Consider the following 15,054-nt stretch of genomic DNA (forward strand, 5'->3'; position numbering starts at 1 on the left):
TCACCTCTAAGTGTTGCCATCAGGATCAACAGCTATAGAAACTTGGTACACCAGCCATGAAATTGGCGTAAGGCACCGCACATTTCCACAGTCATTTCACTCTTGATACATCTGAATTTTGCCGTGGAAAAGGACGTACGCCATGTTTTTGTGCGTACGCACCCTTTGTACATGAGGCCCCTGACCTGTAGGTTATCAGAGGATCTTCTATTTCTGGTTGGGTAATGATGTTACTTACCAACTTGCAACAAGCTAGCTTAACGTAGCTGCCTCCCAGTGTGTGTCACTGCAGTTAAAGTGCTCTGGTTTGGGGGTGGGAGGGGCAGACAGCATGTTGTCTGTTCTGTCCTGTGGGCTGCCTTATTGAGCATAGTGACACTGAGAACATTATATTAACAGAGTTTAAGCTGTAGATTTTATTTACCAAATGTAATGCGATAATTCGACACATCATGGTTTGTAATGTATATCGAACCGAAAGCCTTGTACCGAATGGTTCAATATGAATGTGTTCACAATATTGGATTTTTGCTGATATCCAATATGCCGATATGTAACAACTAATTAGACCAATAACCAAGACTGATAACGATATACCCACTTTTTGCCCTACCTAAGTTTAGTGATCATCAAGTCTCTTCTGTAGTGGAACATCATATTATGCATGCATACTCTTATCATGATGGCCCACCAGCAGATGGAGATATGAAATACAATACTCCTCAATGTATATAATATTCATTCATTGTGCAAAATAAGAAAAAGCATGTTGGCTGATTCTGTTCATTTTAAAGCCAATATCTGCTGATACGGATCATATTGTGGATACTGTCATGCATCCCAAGAATACGTGTAATATTACATGTATTACATTCTTTTATATATGTTAATCCTTATATTAACTTCAACCATGTAATTTCTTAGATTCTCTAGTTTTCAATAGTGTGTTTTTATTTTTTATATTTAATGACCATCGTTGAAGGGAGCATGAGATCTAAGATTTTTATTGCCAATGACTGCTTCCTTCTAAATGTTGTTCATATGAAAATAAAGAACATGAGACTTGAAGAGAGTTTGGTGAATCTTGTAACACTCATTTGAGCAAAGCTTACAGAAAACGAGAGATTCAGGGTAAGGACATGAACATGTTCTTGTTTGAAGCCCAATTGTAAAGTTCAACACATAAATACAGCTAAAACAAGGACAACAAAGCTTAAAGGCGCTGTATGTAAGAATGTGGCCAAAACGGTTACTGCACTCAAATTCAAAATACTGCCGCGAGTCGTGTCCGCCCCCCCTCCCCTAAAGATTCAAGGTTGCTGGACAGCGGCACGCTGGAGACTGATTTGTTTGCCCACGGGCGGCTGCCGTGGCAGGGCCGCGTCGCCACGTCCTTGATCTTCGGTTTTCCAGCGGACCGAGCAAGTCTGGCTTCTCTGCTGCTAATGCTGCTTGCCGTGCTGCTGTAGCTCAGTCATAACTGTAACTGATGCTGAGACTCTACTGACTGTGTGACTGGTAGACAGCGGTGGGTGGTGCAACAGGCCAAAACACAAATTCAAAACATAAACATGATTTGCAGACTGTAAAAATGTTTTTTAAATGCGAATATTCTGGCTGTACTATTGTTGTCGGTGAGATCAGTATCAGTTATATGAACATTATTCCTTAGTCTCTGTGACATATTAGGATGATTTTACGACTATTTACTTTAGGTTTCTTACATATAGCTCCTTTAACAAAGATAACACACATAAATATTTAAAGGGAAATTCTGGGTTATTTCAACCTGTCTCCTATCGTCCTAAATTTGTTTCAAGTGAAATAATAGTTAGCATGTTAGCCGTTAGCCTAGATACAGCCGTAGCATCAGACCTGTTAAAACTTAATTGAACGGGCATCCTTTCAAGTGCAAAGTTAGTCCACTAAACAAGCTTTTTCTCCACAAAGACTGCCTCATGTCGTTAGGATAAATGTCAGAGAACATATAGAAAACGACATGTAAACATGTTGTCTTACCTTACCGGTGTGGTGCCATGTTTGTTGTTTACCATTTAGCTAAGGCTGCAACCAGTCCCATTCCTTGCAACAGAGGTATTCCTCTTCTGTGGGCATTGGGGTACAGCATTCACAGGTAACGTTACACCACCAATCTCCAGAGCTAAAGCCTTCCAGCAGCCATTCCTCCTCTCTCGTCCTCTACCTGTTGTGGCTCTCTCTCTCTCTCCTCCTCCATTCTTCAATTTCATGAAGCTCTTCGTCAGTGTATTCTGGCTCAAATAAATAAGGGCAGCCATAAAACTCTGCAAAATCAAATTCCTCCTCCACAAAGTCGAAGTCTGGCAAAAAGTCAGCCATTATTCTATAAATCTTTCATAAAATAAATGAATGAACCTTTCAGGCTACTGTCCGGTTCTGCCTTGCAGCTGCTGCGGCTTGTTCTCGCGATATTCCGGCCGCGCTTTGGAAAGCAGAGGTAAACGGTAAACGCACAGTAAGGTAAGACAACAACTCTGAAGACCACCTAAATGTGGAATGTTAGTATATAGGCTTTCCACATCGAGAGGCGATGGCCGCCCTTATTTATTTGAGCCAGAATACACTGACGAAGAGCTTTGTGAAATTGAAGAATGGAGGAGGAGAGAGAGAGAGAGGCACAACAGGTAACGTTATAGGACGACAGAGGAGGAATGGCCGCTGGAAGGCTTTAGCTCTGGAGATTGGTGGTGTAACGTTACCTGTGAATGCTGTACCCCAATGCCCACAGAAGAGGAATACCTCTGTTGCAAGGAATGGGACCGGTTGCAGCCTTAGCTAAATGGTAAACAACAAACATGGCACCACACCGGTAAGGTAAAACAACACGTTTACATGTCGTTTTCTATATGTTCTCTGACATTTATCCTAATGATATGAGGCAGTCTTTGTGGAGAAAAAGCTTGCTTAGTGGACTAACTTTGCACTTGAAAGGATGCCCGTTCAATTAAGTTTTAACAGGTCTGACGCTACGGCTGTATCTAGGCTAACGGCTAACATGCTAACTATTATTTCTATGTCACTAGTCACTTGAAACAAATTTAGGACGATAGGAGACAGGTTGAAATAAACCGAAATTTCCCTTTAACTATCAGACTATGTACATACAATCACAGTAGGTAAAATAACAGATGCATATCTAAATATATATAAAGCCTATATACCTATAGTGAGAGTAAATTGGTCAATGACATATTCTCCTCCATCACTCACTCACTATAAATGAGTGGCTCTTGCACGAGGCCCAATGTTCTTGGAACTGTGTTTAAGTAAACTGAGACAGCTAGAAATCAGAGTCACATTCCTTACATATGTAAACACACCAATAAATCTGTCTCTAATGGAACAATTAAAAATGCTCTGTTAACTCAAATTTCAAAAACAGATTTTTGTCACATATTTATTTAGGACATACTTTTGTAGCAGAATATTTTTTATCAGATATTTTAATTTGTGTTTGTTCGGACTGTGAGACACACGTCTGTCTCCAAAAAAATACAATGGAAGTGGACGAATTCAGTCTGTCGTGCTCACATCATTGAAAATGACATTTAAACATTTCAAAAGCATGCAGTAGCAATGTGTTTTTCCAGACACAATGTCCTGGTTATTCTTGATAATCCACACACCTTCATTGTATTTGGTTGGAGGCAAATATCTGCAACACATATTTCAAAACCTGTGCAAATAAAAGCAAAGCTATCTGCATGCACGGATACTGTGACAGGTCTGTGAGGAAATATGTTCTTTTGTAACTGGGCTTACCCTTTAACAGTTCAATTGTTGTTATCATTTTACTTAACTGCAGACTTGATTACTAAACTTACCTGCACTGAAGCAGGTGACGCATTTCTCTTTTTCAAATTATAAATTTCATATCAAGTGGAGTCAGTGTGCTTTACCCAAAATCAAGACACAGAACAGTGCCCACCCAGAGACACAAACAGTAAAGAAACAGAATTCATCAGAAGCCTTAGCAAATAGAAAAAAACCAGGCCGAGGACATGTTTGACAGCAAACTATTGCAAACTATGTAATGAATATTATAGCAGAATACATATATGACTGTAATGAATCACAATTTCCCCTTGGGGATCAATAAACTATTTCTAATTCTGATTCTGAAAACAAATAATGGATGGGCTGGTTTATTGATAGGACAGCTAAGATAGACAGGAAAGGTGAGGGAAAGAGGGCGAAGACATGCAGCAAAGCGCTGCAGGTCAGAAATGAATCAGGGTTGCTGCAGAGGACTTAGCCTATATGGGGCGCACACTCCACCAGGTGAACTAGAGGTCACCACAGCAAATCATACATTTTCAAAGGAATCTTTCCAGCTAAAAGCTGAGGTGTACAGTCAGGGTCACTCTGGTGTGGGCTGGACGTAGGTGAGATACCTGAGGGAGGAGTACTCCTCCTGGGCCTGTTGGAGGGAACTCTCCAGTTGATGAACCCTTGCAGCCAGGAGCTCCTTCCACTCCCTCTCTTTACTGGCCAACTGGGCCTCCAGGTCTACCAGTCCACTGTCCCCGTCTGACTGCATGGCTGAACTGGGATACACCTAAGAGCCAAGATATAGGTCATCATGCATTTCAGCTCATGCTAATAGTTTTCTTACTTCCTGCAGCAATGCTAACATAGTTTCTGTGGGGAGGCCCATGAACACTAGGAAGTCTTTCCCAGGAGAGAGAGTGTCCCTAAGGGGGGAAGAGTTTGGTGATTATATGCTGAGCTACTGCATTAACTCACCAACTCTTTAAAGTCTGTCCACACACAGGTAAAAGCAGCCCGACCAATTAATCTGCAAGGACCATTCCTTTTACAGCCTGGAGACTGGGTGGGAGTGAAGGATGGTCAAGCAAGATCATATTGCCGTGAGAAAGCTGGGAATGTGTTTTCTGAAATGTTGGGCTTTCTGGTTTGTTGTGATATTACTGACACTGAGGTCTCAGTCAATAAATCTGTGGACATCTGATGTGAACAAGTTGGCTGGTAAAGAAGCAGGCATGTCAAATATTTTTAAGCACTGGTGAGGGTCTCATATTTTTTTAATTTTGGCTCAGACAGACAGACAGACAGACAGATAGATAGATAGATAGATAGATAGATGCTTACAGAGAGTTGTTGCTACAGTGGATATGCTTGGCGCAGATTTAGGAGTTTGACATTGCAGGTATTGCAGAGTAAGGTGATTATATCAAGGCGTGAGAGCAGTGCAGGAGCAATGAATACTATTCATTCAATATAATATTCAATAATATTGTAATCTGTTACAGTTACAGTGAAAATCTATGGATGAGAATCACCAGAGGCCTCACAATTCAATACGATCAAAATACTTCAGTCACGATACAATATTGTTGCAATTGTAAATGTTATGTGATTTGCCAAGTACAAACATCACAAACATCCCCTCAGACTGCAGAATGAACGGTTTAGATTTTGGTAGTCAAAAGAAACACAAAAGCCTGACATTCTGAAGCAAATGGCGGTGGTATACACAGAAAGATCCAACCACTTTGCGTCATTTGGAAAACAAGTGGCTGTGGAACTCGGACTGATCAATGACCCACCAACAGTTTCCAGGTTAAATTTTTGGATTTGACACTTGGCTATTTGCAATGAACAGGCATCACAGACCCAAAACACAGATACACAAATTTTGAGATTTCTACAAAATCAAGGTGTACCCGAACAGTGCCTCTCACACATGGAAAAAGATGGTGTAAGTGTATTTTTACATAGCCCACTTCTTTAAAAAGCTGAATTTCAAAGCTTCCAAGGGTCATTCAACGTTGTGTATGGTCAACATAACTTAGCTAACCTAGCCAGCCAGCCAGCCAGGCAGCCCAGGTAACTCTGTGCTGTTTATCGCCCAGCACCGGGCGGCTCACTTACCGTTGTACACAGGTACCTTTCCCTGTCTAGGTGCTGACTAGACAAGAAGGGAACACAGTAAATATGTATGTATAATTTATTAAGTTTGATAATCTGCCAGGGGCATTGGAGGTCATTTCCAGTTTCATACTAACTTTAGCTAAATGTGCATTAATGTGAATGACCACGTCATGATAATTTAGAACTAACGCTAATGGTTATTAACCAAAAATTACAACAATTTGACAATGTTTTACAGTGCAAAAGACAGCAAACTTAAACACTTTAAATACTGTCACAGCAGCCACCGACACAACAAACAGAGCTATGTGAACTGTAATGAAGAGAGATAGACATGTCCTGGAAGCTGGCCAGAGATGTAGCTCACAGCAATTTCACCATAGTTTGTGAAAATGCAGGCCAGTGAGGATGCAGACAGTTCATGCAGGAAACAATTATATTTGACACGGATCTATGATGTGTATTCTACTCTCTATGAATGGGTCCAAAGGCTGTCAGTCATGACAGACTCCTTTCTGTAATACAGCTCATACACTTCACAGAGAAAAACTAGGCTTCATGACCAACTTAATATAAGTTTTTGTATCATTTCTACACTACGCTGTCCTTCTCCCTCTCTCTCTGTTATGAGGTTATGTTTTCGCCGGCGTTGGTCTGTTTGTCTGTTTGTTTGTCTGCAAAATAACTCAAAAATTTATGAACAGATTTTGATGAAATTTTCAGGAAAGGTTGATAATGGGACAAGGAACAGATGATAAAATTTTGGTGGTGATCGGCTGAAGTGAAGTGGATAAGTGCTTTTCTAGTTTATTAGTGTTATACAGTATGCTGCTAGTTATTAAATGTTGGGCTTTCTGGTTTGTTGTGATATTATTGACACTGGAAGGAACAGATGATAAAATTTTGGTGGTGATTGGCTGAAGTGAAGTGGATAAAATAATAAAATGGTGGGAAATCCGAGCTGCTTGGCAGAGGTCTGCACTCTCCGAGTGCTTTTCTAGATTATTAGTGTTATACAGTATGCTGCTAGTTATGAGCACCAAGATGCTCTTATATTTTAAGCCAGAATTTGATTTCAATATTATCTATCTAGGGACAATAGAGCTGCCTTTGTCATCACAGTTACTATATTTAGTGGAAAGTCTGTGAATTGTCTGTCAAATAAAATACATTAGTGTACTATATTTATACACGCACATACACCCCCATCCACATGAACAAACCCTCTAAGTGCGTGTCTCTCTCCCCCTCTCCTCCCCAGGGAGTGCAGTAAACATTTAACATTAAAAATTAGTACATTGATAATCTGCCAAAACTCAGAATTTTAGAGCAAGTTCTAGATGCCAGAGCTATTTCATAATCTAGAGATTTAACCAGATCACATATCCTATTGTGCACATTTCCAAAGAATGATCAGTGCCCTGAGGTCTTTTGTTACTGTCACTTGATTCACTGGGACACTTGAGTGTGTGTGTGTGTGTGTGTGTGTGAGAGAGTCTTTGTCTTTGTGTCTCTCTGTCTGTGCATGTGTCTGTGTGCGCATGGGCTTGTACATGGGTGTGGTGGGAGGATGTTGCCGGTGTTTTTGGTCTTGTCCTTGAGTTATAATCATTATGTCTGTCTTGACAGATTGATATCACAGTCATCAGCTCTATGGATGATAATGATCTGGCTGGCTACATCCCAACATATGGAGATCGGATAGCAGCAAGACGCTTCTGTTTGGAAAACAAAGGTGCAAATGCAAAAGAATAAAAAAAAAAATCACTGCTTGAAAAACTAAAGAAAAAGACGGGCATCGATGATAATGATGATAAGAAATCTGATAATGAGGAGACTTCTGCACCAAAGCGTAAAAGAATTTATGCAAAAAAGAACAAATGGGCTGAAATAAAAACCAGAAAAGTTGGGGTGGATTCATGAAGGCAAACAAGTAAGAAAACGCAGAGGAGGGGGAACAAGGATAGGCTACTTGATGTACCCAAAGAATCAAAAAAAGCTGACATATTACAGTATGCTAAAGACCTTTTCTTCCCAAATGGAAAAAATAAATTTGGAAGATTTGAGACATTCAGTCATGACATATTAGACTATCAGGAGGAAGCTGTTTTTGATGAAGATATCACAATTGGGGACCTACAGTACAGGCCAAAAGTTTGGACACACCTTCTCATTCAATGCGTTTTCTTTATTTTCATGACTATTTACATTGTAGATTCTCACTGAAGGCATCAAAACTATGAATGAACACATGTGGAGTTATGTACTTAACAAAAAAAGGTGAAATAACTGAAAACATGTTTTATATTCTAGTTTCTTCAAAATAGCCACCCTTTGCTCTGATTACTGCTTTGCACACTCTTGGCATTCTCTCCATGAGCTTCAAGAGGTAGTCACCTGAAATGGTTTCCACTTCACAGGTGTGCCTTATCAGGGTTAATTAGTGGAATTTCTTGCTTTATCAATGGGGTTGGGACCATCAGTTGTGTTGTGCAGAAGTCAGGTTAATACACAGCCGACAGCCCTATTGGACAACTGTTAAAATTCATATTATGGCAAGAACCAATCAGCTAACTAAAGAAAAACGAGTGGCCATCATTACTTTAAGAAATGAAGGTCAGTCAGTCTGGAAAATTGCAAAAACTTTAAATGTGTCCCCAAGTGGAGTCGCAAAAACCATCAAGCGCTACAAAAGAAACTGGCACACATGAGGACCGACCCAGGAAAGAAAGACCAAGAGTCACCTCTGCTTCTGAGGATAAGTTCATCCCAGTCACCAGCCTCAGAAATGGCAAGTTAACAGCAGCTCAGATCAGAGACCAGATGAATGCCACACAGAGTTCTAGCAGCAGACCCATCTCTAGAACAACTGTTAAGAGGAGACTGCGCCAATCAGGCCTTCATGGTCAAATAGCTGCTAGGAAACCACTGCTAAGGAGAGGCAACAAGCAGAAGAGATTTGTTTGGGCCAAGAAACACAAGGAATGGACATTAGACCAGTGGAAATCTGTGCTTTGGTCTGATGAGTCCAAATTTGAGATCTTTGGTTCCAACCGCCGTGTCTTTGTGAGACGCAGAAAAGGTGAACGGATGGATTCCACATGCCTGGTTCCCACTGTGAAGCATGGAGGAGGAGGTGTGATGGTGTGGGGGTGTTTTGCTGGTGACACTGTTGGGGATTTATTCAAAATTGAAGGCACACTGAACCAGCATGGCTACCACAGCATCCTGCAGCGACATGCCATCCCATCCGGTTTGCGTTTAGTTGGACGATCATTTATTTTTCAACAGGACAATGACCCCAAACACACCTCCAGGCTGTGTAAGGGCTATTTGACCAAGAAGGAGAGTGATGGAGTGCTGCGGCAGATGACCTGGCCTCCACAGTCACCGGACCTGAACCCAATCCAGATGGTTTGGGGTGAGCTGGACCGCAGAGTGAAGGCAAAGGGGCCAACAAGTGCTAAACACCTCTGGGAACTCCTTCAAGACTGTTGGAAAACCATTTCAGGTGACTACCTCTTGAAGCTCATGGAGAGAATGCCAAGAGTGTGCAAAGCAGTAATCAGAGCAAAGGGTGGCTATTTTGAAGAAACTAGAATATAAAACATGTTTTCAGTTATTTCACCTTTTTTTGTTAAGTACATAACTCCACATGTGTTCATTCATAGTTTTGATGCCTTCAGTGAGAATCTACAATGTAAATAGTCATGAAAATAAAGAAAACGCATTGAATGAGAAGGTGTGTCCAAACTTTTGGCCTGTACTGTATACACAGTATGAAGAATGGTAATGTTAAGATTTTACCTGTGCAATAAGAGCCTGACAGATGAGGATGATGAAGAACATGATAAGGAAAAATCAGATGAGAACAATTATGTACAACTGGGAGACACATGTGAAGAAGATGAGCATCTTACTCAAACAGTTGTCATCCTGTCACTAGATTTGAAGGTCGATGCAGATGTATCTTTAGACATTGAGGTGGTGTTTGGCCCCCTCCTTGGAGATCCCATGGATAGTCAATTGAATGACACATTGTTACATGAACCCAGTGAGCAGTTTGAAGATGATGAGACAGCCTTCATATGCATCACACTTCCCCCAACAAGCACAGTAGGCAATCCTCCAGACACAGTATCTATTGATGACGCAGCAAGCACCTCTGCAGCATCATATGAAGTTGTCTCTAACACCATAAAACTTCATAGAGTCAATCTCCTGGAAGAGATGATTAGCCAGTTCAAAGATCCAGCACTCCTCAAACACCCCCTGAAATACACCTACACCGATGAAAAAGGAGCGGACGCAGACTGTGTCTCAAGAGATGTGAATGCTGCATTTTGGACAAAGTTCATGGACCAAACAGCTGGAGGGGAGGACCTAAGGGTTCCATCACTGTCTCCTAAATGGCAGGAAGAAGAGTGGAAATCCATTGGCCGAATTCTACTGAAAGGATTTCAACACCATGGATACTATGCTTGTTGCCTTGCCCCTGTTTTCACAGTGTCACTTATTTTTGGTGAAAATGAAGTCTCATATGATATGCTGTTTGAGAGTCTTCTTCTGTACATAAGTCAGTCAGCTCAGGATCTGATAATCACTGCCTTAAAAGAAGATCTTGTAAATGAGGACAGGGATGAACTACTTGATCTTTTGGATCGCTTGGATGTAACAATGCTTCCAACTCAAGGGAATTTGAAAGGCATCCCTTGAAAAATTGGCGCACAAGCAGCTGATCCAAAAACCAAGATATGCAGCAGAAAAAATGTCATTAATTGCTGGCCACTTCCTAAAAGAAGCATTTATGAGCCCATAAGATGTCCTTCAAATGTATGAGGATAAAAAGCAGTCAACAAGAAAGCTTTAGAAGTTGCTGGATAGATCTCCTAACACCCAAGCAGAGAGCCAAAGCTTTCGTTTTCTGCAACAGTACATCAGAGGACTGGATGATGCAGGACTCAGAAGGATGTTAAGGTTTGTCACAGGGTCAGATGTTATCTGTGTCAACAAGGGTGAAGTCCCGTTCACACCATTAGACAGACTGGCACGAAGACCAGTAGCGCATACCTGTGGGCCAGCCCTGGAACTGCCATGGACATACACTTCCACTTTAAGGTGGCAAAATGTAGGCCAATAAAGACTTGAAGAATTCCAATAATTAATGCACCAATAACAAAAGCAGAGAGCATATTTTAGGGAGATGAATGCTCTCCTGAAAATAAAAGGTTGAAATACTTTGAACAATAGCTTGACAAAATTAGTGTGAAGAGGAATATGTTATCAATAAAGCAGCATTAATCTGGCTGTAGAGTTGCAGCAGTCCATTGATTATAAATTGATAATCAAATGAATAGTCATCTATTTTGATAATTGTTTAATCAGTTGGAGTATTTTTTTTTTTAAAGTCAAAATTCTCTGATTTTAGTATCTTAAATGTGAATATTTTCTGGTTTTATTACTCCTGTCTGACAGTAAACTGAATATCTTTGAGTTGTGAACAAAACAAGACATTTGAGGACATCATCTGGAACTTTAAGAAACACTGATCAGCATTTGTCAGTATTTTATGACACTGTATTGACCAAACAATTAATTAATTAAGAAAATTATCAACAGATAAATCCACAGTGAAAATAATCATTCGTTGCAGCCCTACCTGGCTGTTGTGTTTTTGAGGTACTGTTGGACATTTAAATTGTATCTGTTAGAGTAATGTTTACCAAGTATGTTGAAGCAGTATGGTATCTGTCTTTGGTTGAGAGCTGGAGATGCACACTGATGTTTATAATTATAGAAATACACAGCTTATTATTGCCTTACAAGTTTGTTAAAAACAGGCCTGTTCCTGCTGCATAACTCCCTCAGAGAGCAATGAGTTGTGAGGTGATGATTTGTATTTGTACTATTACTGTGTTATTTTTCTGAAGTTGTTTTTGTCAAGTTTTAGTTAGTTGTACTGACTTGAACAACAGTCTATAGTTTTAGAATATTTTGGGGAGACACATCACTTTGTGGAATTGTTCAGGTTGCTCTATATGTTACAATGGTTGGAAAACTGTAAATAAATCCACTGTTGCACCTTTCAAACTAAATATTCATATCATCACATCATTTTCAGTCTAGCAGAAAATTTCATTTTTTATCCTGTGTGTTCATTGGGGATGGGACATTAGACGTGCAACATTTTAGAAGTTCCCAAAAATCTGACATTAAGTAATGTTGGCAGAAATATTCAGATTCTTTATTTAAGTGAAAATACTATGGTAAATGGACCTGCATTTGTATAGCGCCTTTCTAATCATCTTGTGACCACTCAAAGCGCTTTTTACACTACGAGTCACGTTCACCCATTCACACACATTCATACACTGGTGGCTACCATACTCCTTGTATACCATACCATACAAGGTGCCACCTGCTACTCAGTTTTAACACACTCACACAGCCATCGGGAGCAATTTGGGGTTCAGTATCTTGCTCAAGGATACATTGACATGCAGCCTGGAGGAGCCTGGGATCGAACCACTGATCTTTCGATTGGTGGCCGACCCGCTCTACCGTGATAATGTTCAGACAAGTAAACAGCATAAGCTGCTTGTCCAAGAAGTCTCTAGAGAAACAGTCATTGTCCTTCAGTTCCTGGAGACAATTTATCTAGGACTGGGCATGATGCATTCTCAAAAAGGCCCACCAGCTGATTGTGATTACTGGAGTCAGAAATATAAGAGTTAGTGACGTGACGATCTGCACTCCATTGTAGGAATCTCTGTATCTGTGCCATTGTGACATTTTCTGTTCCCAAATCTGCACGGATTCTGGAAGCTGTCCCCATCTCAACTTCTGCTAGGAAATAACCAGCGATGATCTTGGGGTTGCTGTTTGTTGAATAGGCAAGAAACCACACTATGAGTCTTGAAAAGCCATCAATTGCTCCATTTATACAAATACCAAACGGCTTTAGTTTGTCGTAGGAATCAACATGCCACATATAATTAGGCCCAGGGTTAAGGTACATGCGTCGCATCAGGCGATTTCTCCATCTTTGCTCAGCACCACGGGGGTCAAGAAACAAAAGCCTCACCATACTTTGGGTCACAACATAACCAGCCTGGATGCAGCTCAGGTGGTGTAGCTTGGTGCCTACTGTGCCCATCAAGTTGATCAATGAGAAATGATGCAGCCTCCAGAGGGTCAGACTGATTCTTCCTTCTGTACAATCCCATACCTTTTAAAATCCTTCGTAGAGTGTGCATACTTATCACAATGTCATCAGCTGAGCTCAGTATCAGCAGGATCTCGCCATGTCTCATCCAAAGCATGAAGTAAAACTTTATCAAATCGTGCAAATGAGCGACTTTCCTCAATTCATCCACTTTCAGCTCACTGTTTCATCATCCCTTCATTACTATAACGTGAAACTTTTCACGTTTTTACAACATAATTTATCACGTTATGACGTGAAACTTTTCACTTTTGAAAAGTAACTTTTATAACTTTTGTTATAACGTGAAAAACTTGTTAGAACAATAAACTTTTCAAGTTATAACGTAATACTGACCCACTATGTTTTTCCTGATGTGGCAGCAATACGCATTCGTATAAAATAGTGATCATTCATCAAAATCTGATTATTCTACGTCTCATTTAAAATTTTGCCAAAAATAAACCGTTTGCACGGACTAACCAGCAAAGAGTGAAAAAACGAGGCTTCTTTCAACTCCAAGATTTCATCTAGGCCTACAACTTTTAAATTTCAATCATAAAAGAGTAAGTTTTAAAAATCTAATAACCAATTAATGTGGAAGGAGGGTCGTGCATTTTCCACCTGTTACTCAAAGAGGTTTAAAGAAAAATATTTGTAGCATCACCAGCCACCCCCTCCTCTCATTAGTAAACAGCCCCTAACCTGGTCCTTTACAAACGTTTTAAACACACACACACACGCACACACACACACACACACACACACACACAATGTAACGTTATAAACAATTAGTTAGCTTACCATAATACAGAAGCTTTAGCTTTTGTAGCACTCGACAGTTAGTTCCGCGTGGCCTATCAGTCTTCATACGTCACAGTCATGACTACACGTAGCGATCAAATATCTAACTATTACACTATCATAACCTTAGCTAATAATGCCATTTAACGAGCTAAACTCGTCAACCAAAACTTGGCTCGTCGCTCTGTGATGGAAATAATTTCCATGGCAACCGTGCGTCTGTCAAATTGTTCCCCAGCTACAATAATAAACAATGGTTCCTGCGCGCCGCAGTATAATAAAACCAGCGACGGAAGCGCGCTCACGCGATTAATGTAGAAGCGCTTCAGAGGGAGGCAGTCAGCAGCATCTCGACAGGTACAGTCTCATTAGTCTTTTCTTTTTATTCAACGCTTTATGTTCATGTTTGTCCGTGTTTCAAGCCTGCTTGGCATTGGATGGATGGATTTTCCGGGTTATGCGATAACCTGAGAGTAACAGGTAGGCAGGAAAGCTGAATGTCACGCGACCAAGAGTAAAACAGATGGATAGAGATGAGTAGCTTATATATGTGTGTAAATTGATGTTATTATATAGCTAACTGTGTCACAAATGCGTATCTTCCGTACAGAGTTAGAATCGTTATAACATGTTATTATCGCTGATGTCTCCTGATGGTCAAACTGGACCTTCTCAGATCAGCCATCTGCTTCGCGGGGATGCACATTAAAGACATACGCCTCGGTCCTCACGTAGGCCACCGGGTTTTGTCCGCACTCGCCGTGGGTCACATCTGTCTACAGCACACTATGAGCAGAAAACAGCGTCTCAGGTAGCTAAGCCTTCAGGAAGAGAGAAGTGTATCCAGCATCAACTGAAATAGGAAGCTGGCTCTCTAGGATAAAGCAATGGTACTCAGCTGTTGCCTAATAAAACGAACATTTATATTTCCTGTTATTAAACGAAGGTATGACGGGGGTGAGACCGATTTGCCCGTGCGGAACACTGTGTGCACGTTTCACAAACTGATCTCTGACTTAGAGACTACACAGGTATGAAATAAGATTTTTAAAAAAAACACAGAGAGAGTAGAGTGAAATGGTCTGTTGCCATCCATCTTACCAACTAACAAG

The 15,054-nt window shown here is 40.6% G+C and overlaps 2 protein-coding genes across 10 annotated transcripts in view; one reads left to right on the top strand and one right to left on the bottom strand.

The window, feature by feature from the left end:
* The window catches only part of ccdc57 (coiled-coil domain containing 57), a 142,335-nt gene extending 128,148 nt beyond the window's left edge, over positions 1–14,187 (bottom strand). For 5 of the 8 annotated variants that reach the window (XM_078163414.1, XM_078163413.1, XM_078163411.1 and 2 more), the window contains exons 1-2: positions 13,943–14,186; positions 4,434–4,597 (exon numbers count right to left, since the gene is read on the bottom strand). In XM_078163414.1, coding sequence (XP_078019540.1) covers positions 4,434–4,597; positions 13,943–13,945 — 167 coding nt within the window. In that variant the 5' untranslated portion in view covers positions 13,946–14,186. Of the gene's footprint in view, positions 1–2,738; positions 2,848–4,433; positions 4,598–13,942 lie in introns of those variants that run through there. The other 3 variants (XR_013488400.1, XM_078163416.1, XM_078163412.1) reach the window with 3 other exon arrangements.
* The window catches only part of slc16a3b (solute carrier family 16 member 3b), a 42,182-nt gene continuing 41,308 nt past the window's right edge, over positions 14,181–15,054 (top strand). For both annotated transcript variants that reach the window (XM_033611225.2, XM_078163418.1), the window contains exon 1: positions 14,181–14,299. The gene's annotated coding sequence lies outside the window, so the exon portion shown is untranslated. The remainder of the gene's footprint in view (positions 14,300–15,054) is intronic.

This window comes from Epinephelus lanceolatus, chromosome 21 (genome assembly GCF_041903045.1).
Source record: "Epinephelus lanceolatus isolate andai-2023 chromosome 21, ASM4190304v1, whole genome shotgun sequence".
NCBI lineage: Eukaryota > Metazoa > Chordata > Actinopteri > Perciformes > Serranidae > Epinephelus > Epinephelus lanceolatus.